General features: G+C 59.7%; 2 protein-coding genes across 2 annotated transcripts; both read right to left on the bottom strand.

Moving 5' to 3' along the window:
* Positions 1 to 856: 856 nt before the first annotated feature.
* P884DRAFT_271741 (uncharacterized protein) lies at positions 857 to 2,830 on the bottom strand (the record flags this gene model as incomplete). The annotated part of the gene is made up of 6 exons (XM_069442462.1): positions 857 to 1,093; positions 1,190 to 2,099; positions 2,255 to 2,371; positions 2,468 to 2,598; positions 2,682 to 2,752; positions 2,809 to 2,830. The coding sequence occupies 6 exons, from the start codon at positions 2,828 to 2,830 to the stop codon at positions 857 to 859; spliced, it is 1,488 nt and encodes a 495-aa protein (XP_069295360.1).
* Positions 2,831 to 3,558: 728 nt separating this feature from the next.
* On the bottom strand, positions 3,559 to 5,887 carry P884DRAFT_271742 (uncharacterized protein; the record flags this gene model as incomplete). Its single annotated transcript, XM_069442463.1, has 3 exons — positions 3,559 to 4,515; positions 4,627 to 4,879; positions 4,986 to 5,887. 3 exons carry the CDS (start codon positions 5,885 to 5,887, stop codon positions 3,559 to 3,561), a joined length of 2,112 nt encoding a protein of 703 aa, XP_069295361.1.
* Between the last annotated feature and the right edge of the window lie 113 nt (positions 5,888 to 6,000).

Raw genomic sequence — 6,000 nt, forward strand, 5'->3', positions numbered from 1 at the left:
TCCAGTCCCAAGCTGTTGCACGACTACGTCACCTTGCTCTCGGCCGGGTAGGATGGTTAATTATAGTATCATGAATTCGCAGCGGATGAGCTAATTTGTTGTTGACGATCGGATCTCCCTGACGCACGAGGTGGACCGCACTTGGCTCTCGCGAGGACGAGCGAAAAGCTACCTTTACCTCACCTTACCTAGCAGGCCACGGTACGGAGCAGTAATCTCTTGGATGACGCGGACTAAAAGAGGAAAAACAAGGAAGCCTGAACCGAGGTAGAAAGCGTGTAATTAATTATCATTTGACGAATGTCGCATTCTTTGTGGATCTATTCATCGGTAAGATCGAGCATTGACAACTCTCTTGAGTGCATGGGGAATCTTGGGTCGCTCTAACGCCCTCCTAGTAGTATGGCTACTAATAATGCGCATCCCTTGAACTTGACCAGCAGCTAATTAGGTGCTGGACGGCGGAGCTTGGTCCGCCTGGTGAACCAACATCCAGGTGCGTCTGGTGATATCCCCAAGCCGGATAATTATTCATTAAGGCAGTCGAAGAAACCCGAGAGGAGAGATGGAATACGGCCGTTGGAACCAGAGGCGCCCTACATGAGATAATTACTTTCAATCTACCTCGAGGTGCCGTACTTAGTGGTACAGGAGGGAAGGCACAAAATTTTGATGGCATCGCGGGTCGGCCGATCACGATCTTGATTTGGCCTGGAGCCTGAAAGGATGATTAAATATTTACAGTTTTCTTCACGTGAAGAATGCACCTGGTCTATTTGTTTGTCTTGATTTGCCCGGAGCCAAGGCCAGCCATAATGGCTCAACTGCAGCCTTGAAAACAATTGAACCCGGATAACTAGTCTCGCTTTCCTTTGGAGAAGGACACGACCGCCCACTTTCCGTTCCATGCCCACTTGCGCGCCCCTGAATCGCCGCCTCCGCCCTCCGTCTGCTTGAGTTTCTCGTCCTGGCCGGGCTTCAACCCGACCACAACGTCCGCCTTGCACGTCCTAAGCGCCAGGATGTTGAGCCCCGACCCGGGACCGAGCGGGCCGAGGGCCTCGGGGAACGGCGTCGTCGGGTCCCAAGCGACCTACGGGTTGGTTGCGGGGGGGGGGGGGGGGGGGGGGGGAAACGTGCGTAAGCAAGAGAGAAAAGAAAGATTAGAACATAGCGGGGGCAGACTCACATCGCCAACCAGCTTCCTGTAATTCAGATCGCCCTTAAACACGACGAGCTCGGCCTCCCTCAGGTCGTCCACCAGCTCCGTCGCCTCGGCTGGCAACCTCCAGAAGCAGCCGGGCCCCGTCCAGACGCGGTTCGGGCGCAGGACGAGCTGGCCCTCGGCGTGGAACCGGCTCCACTCGTCGAAGAGGAAGGCCAGCTCGGCCACCTGGACGTCGGTCAGCTTCTCGGGCTCGCGACCCTGCAGCCGGTCCTCGTCGGTGGGCGTCTCGTAGAAGGCGCGCGGGTCCGCCAGCGCGTTGAGCAGCGCGGCGAAGTCGCCCGGCAGCACGTCCGACACGAACCAGGGGATCGACTTGGGGTGCAGCACCACCGTCGTGGCCAGCCCCGCCGACAGCAGGTAGCCGGCCAGGACGAGGTCGACAAAGAGCTCGAACCCGGCGTTGTCGAGCACAATGTCGACCCGCCGCCCCTTCCGCCCCTGCTGCTGCTGCTGCTGCTGCTGCTGCTGCTGCGGCTGCTCTTGCTGCTCGTCCCGCTTGGCCGCCGCTAGCAGGTGGGCGTACGCCTGCGGCAGGTCGTTGACCAGGATGTTCTTCTCGGCGGCCCGCCTCGCCTCGGACCCCTGCAGCTTCTGGATGTCCTCGTACGTCAGGCTCGTGAGCAGCGAGAGGTCGGTCGCGTTGCCCCAGAGGCAGACCTCGCACATCTCGGCGAACAGGAGCGCGTCGGCCTCCGGGTCCGGGGCCGCCTTGGCGGACCGGGCGGCGCGCAGCTGCGTGACCAGCTCCTTGTAGCGCGCCGCAAGCTCCAGCACGGCCGGCCGCGAGGACCGGAAAGTCTTGATCTTTTGGCGCGCAAACACGTCGTAGTTCTTCCAGTGCGTCGAGAGGCTGAAGGAGGTCGACATGCGGCTGGAGGGCAGGTCATGGTGAAGATGGCGGGGTTTAGCGGTTTAGCAGAGAAATAAAAGAAACAGTAGAAAAAAAAACCGGGGGGGGGAGGGGGGAAGAGGGGGAAGGGGACGGGGCGACGCGAAGTGTATCAAGTACATCACGGCTGCACGTACCGGAAGAGGTAGCACTCGGTGAAGAGCCAGGGGGCTTTGAGCCAGGTGACGGGCCCCAGCTGCTCTAGCTCCTTGTTGTATACGGCCACGTCGGGATAGCCATCGTCTCGGATTGGTCTGCCAACACGCGAAAAAAAAAAAAAAAAATTAATTAAACCATCAGCGCCTGTACGGCCAACCTCGACGTCCTTCCGCAGGGGAGGTCAAACGCACGTCAGGGCCCGGTCGTGCTGCACTTCGTACTTGAGCTGGGCGAGCTCGGCCACGATCTTCTTGCCCTCCTCCTGCCTGGCCGCGTCGTCGCAGGACCCCACGGTCCGGTAGGTGTCATCAATCGCTTGGGTCTGCGAGAAAGGTTGTAGTGCCGTTAGCAGCGCTGTGGGGAGGTGGTGTGCCATGGGCGTTTATTTGGTCTGGGCAAACCCACGATGATGATGGGCCATCGTTCGCGGGCGGTCGGCCAGGCGAACGACGTTGGGTCGCCCGTCGAGTAGGACGCTGCGCGGATTAGGGACGGTGTCCGACACGGAGCAGGGAAGAATATGAGAACATACGAAGCTTAGGGTCGAATTCCATCGTTGGCGGACCGGGTTCGCAGGGATTGCGGGTTGGGACAACGAACGTCGAGGAATTGGAATTCGGGCGCGTTTTTTTGGCGGGGTAGCTTTCAGAGGCTTTCCGTCTTGGAGGGGTCAACTCCCCGGTCGCAAACCCACAGTGACAACGTTAGTTATCGTTTATCGGCTCGGCGGGAATTGCCCCGGCTCTTATGGCGTAATTCTTCGGCTTTTTCAATTGATACCGGCGCTTTCTGTTTCAGTTGCCATCCTCAAGTGTCTTGCAAAGAACGCCTGGCCCAGAAGTCTCAATCGAACACTTGCTCGAAGATACAGGTACCAGAATAAATACTATCCATTTCCTAGGTGCATACCTTACTATGTACATACATACAGTACGTACATACCTAATGAACTCTACGGAATGCATACATACGGACCTATTGACCTTCTCCTGGTTGTCATGCACAGCATCGCGCCACAGGCCATCATTATTAAAAACTATTCCTTCGAGATGTTATGCACGTGCGTACATGTACACATTAGCCATCGCGACATCAAACTCCGTGGTATCATGCTGAGAACGCAAACTCCAAAAAAAAATAATAATAAAATAAAAAACAACAAGATAGATAAGAACAGAGAGGGAAAGAGGATGAAAAGAATGGAAAAGTGAAGCAAAGAAGCAGAGCTCCATCCCATCCTTATCCTTATCCTTGGTTCGTCGATCCTTCCCAGTGCCCTCTCTCAATACCCCGCGCCGGTGACCGCGCCGACGGCGAGCACCTCGATGCGCCCCGCGTACAGCCGCATCATGTGGGCCACCGGATCCCCCCAGACGACGCCGCGCAGCTGCTCGTCCGTGACGACCTGCGCCACGACGCCCTCGCGCAGCCGCTCCTCCACCGTCGTCGCCTCGGGCCCTCCCCGCTGCCGCCGCGCCGTGCGGTCGCCCGACCGCAACACCACGATGCGGCCGGCGCAGCTGAGCGTGCACGGCGGCACCTTCCACACGGGGCCGGCCGGATAAGGATCGGGATCGGGGTCGGGGTCGGTGGATTTGGTGCGCTTGGTGCGCTTGGAGGAGCAGGAGGGGCAGGGGCAGGACGACGACGACGACGGCGGCGGCGGCGGCGGCGGCGGCGGCTTGGTCGGACACGGCCTGTTTCGGTAACTTCTGCTGCTGGCTGCTGCTCTTTTGTCGCCGGCGTGCCGATGTTTCTTGTCGCCCCTGCAGTTGCCGTCGTCGGCAGTGGCGACGACGGATTCGACCCGCGGCCGGGGCGCTGCGAAGAGCTCCAGGAGGCTCTTCACGTAGGCCTTGTCGGCCCGCGCCACCGGGTCGCCCTCGTTGACGAAGCTCAGGAAGATGCTCTTCCTCAGCTGCGGCCGGCGGAGGTAGTTGTCCGGCTTGGTCAGCGGCATGAGGCTGATGGGCGGCGTGCCGAAGGTGACGCAGTGGATGCGCTTGAAGAAGCCCGCCACGGCCGTGAGCTCGCTCTTGGCGGCGTCCGACTCGGAGAGCATGTGGCTGTACAGGAGCGCCGCCACGGCGCCTCCCGCGCTGTGGCCGGTGATGAGCAGCGAGTATGAGGCCCGCCACGGGTCTTCCTCGAGCAGCTGGCGGAGCCGGCGGGCCACGGGCGTCACCATCTTGCGCGCCACCGAGAGAAAGCCGGCGTGGCAGAGGTTGTCGGGGTCGTCCTGCTCAGGGGGAAAACCACAAAGTCAGTAATCTAATCCTTACAACCCGGAGATGCGGAGGGAACCGAAGAAACAGAAGGGGAAAAAAAAAAAAAGAAGGCTTGGACATACCAAGAAGCCCGCCGGAGACGTCGGTGTCGTGTCGAGGTTTACGGCCCAGTCCATGAACGTTGCCGTGCCGCGGATGGCGAAGACGATGGTGTTCATGGTGTCCATGGGGACTGACTTGATCACCATGGCTTTGGTGCCCGTCCGCCAGTCGGCGGCCACGTGCGTGTCTCGCTCTGCACGACCTCTCGGCGGCTCATAGACCCTCTCCGAATACTGCGCCGCGAGACACAGCAGTGGGTATGTTGGAATGTACCTGCCAGCTCCGTCAGTTGAGGTGTGTTTATTTCTTCTTCTTCTTCTTCTTCTTCTTCTTTTCCTTCCTTTAACCCAAGGAGAGCCGGGGGATGAGCATCGCATACAGCTTCAGGGGTGGCAGGTTCATGGGCAACCTCGAGTTTGCGTAGCAGTCCACCTTTGAGAAGAGGCTCCCCGAGACGATCCCCGCCGCGGCACTCGTTTGGCCTTTCGAGTGAGCTTTGCCTTGGCTCTTCTTCTTGGACTTTGGTGGTGGTGGTGGGTTTCTGTCGGCGGGTGGTGGGCTTGGTGGCTCCGGCTGAGCCAGAGCTTGCGCCGGTTTCCATGCGTATATGTCGTGTTCTTTGCCACGATATCCCCCCTGATCGATCTTGGTCAGAACGCTGTCGAAGCGGTTGGCTATCTCGTCCACGACGGCGTGACTCTGCTGGATCAGCTGCCCCCTGCTGCAGTGCCACGAGGGAAGGACGCCGTCCAGAAACTGATGGGTCTCCCAGTAGACGCGGTTCGATATCCCCTCCACTAGGTGGTTGCCCTGGTTAACCAGCTGGTTCCCGTAGCTGTGCCACGTCGGCAGCGCATGCTCGAGCAGCTGGCCCGTCTCTTGGCAGACATCCCTGGCCAAGTCTACTGCAGAGTCGAGATTCAGCCTACTCATAGGCGTACTGGACACGCGGGTCGGCGCCGGCGGGCGCGAGGGAGGCGGGGTTCCAAAGTAGTAGTGGTGTTGGTTCACGATGATGGGTGGCTTTGCGGCATGCTGGCTGGAAGTCGCCGGTTGCGCTCCGACGGAGTGTGGAGGCCGAAGGTCTGCCGGCCGGAAGGGGGGGAAATGCTGCTCGGAAGCAGGGTCACCGAGGTGCCAGTCAGCAGGGACGGATGCCTGGGTCGACGAGCAACACGGCGGCGACCCGTACTGAGTTGCCGGCAGTGGCCATTTGTCCCTAGCCTGAGATCCCCCCGTTGAAGCTTTCTTCACTTTCTTTTTCGACCTGAAGAGCCCCATGTCGATCGAGCCCGGGTTTCACTTTAGCATCGGTGATGATCTCGCAGCGCTTTGGTTCTCCGTTGAGGCGTGGCGAGTAATTAGGCTTGGGTGCAAAGAGGGGGGGGGGGGGG

Source organism: Thermothelomyces heterothallicus, assembly GCF_042370625.1.
Source record: "Thermothelomyces heterothallicus CBS 202.75 unplaced genomic scaffold P884_scaffold_22, whole genome shotgun sequence".
Classification (NCBI taxonomy): domain Eukaryota; kingdom Fungi; phylum Ascomycota; class Sordariomycetes; order Sordariales; family Chaetomiaceae; genus Thermothelomyces; species Thermothelomyces heterothallicus.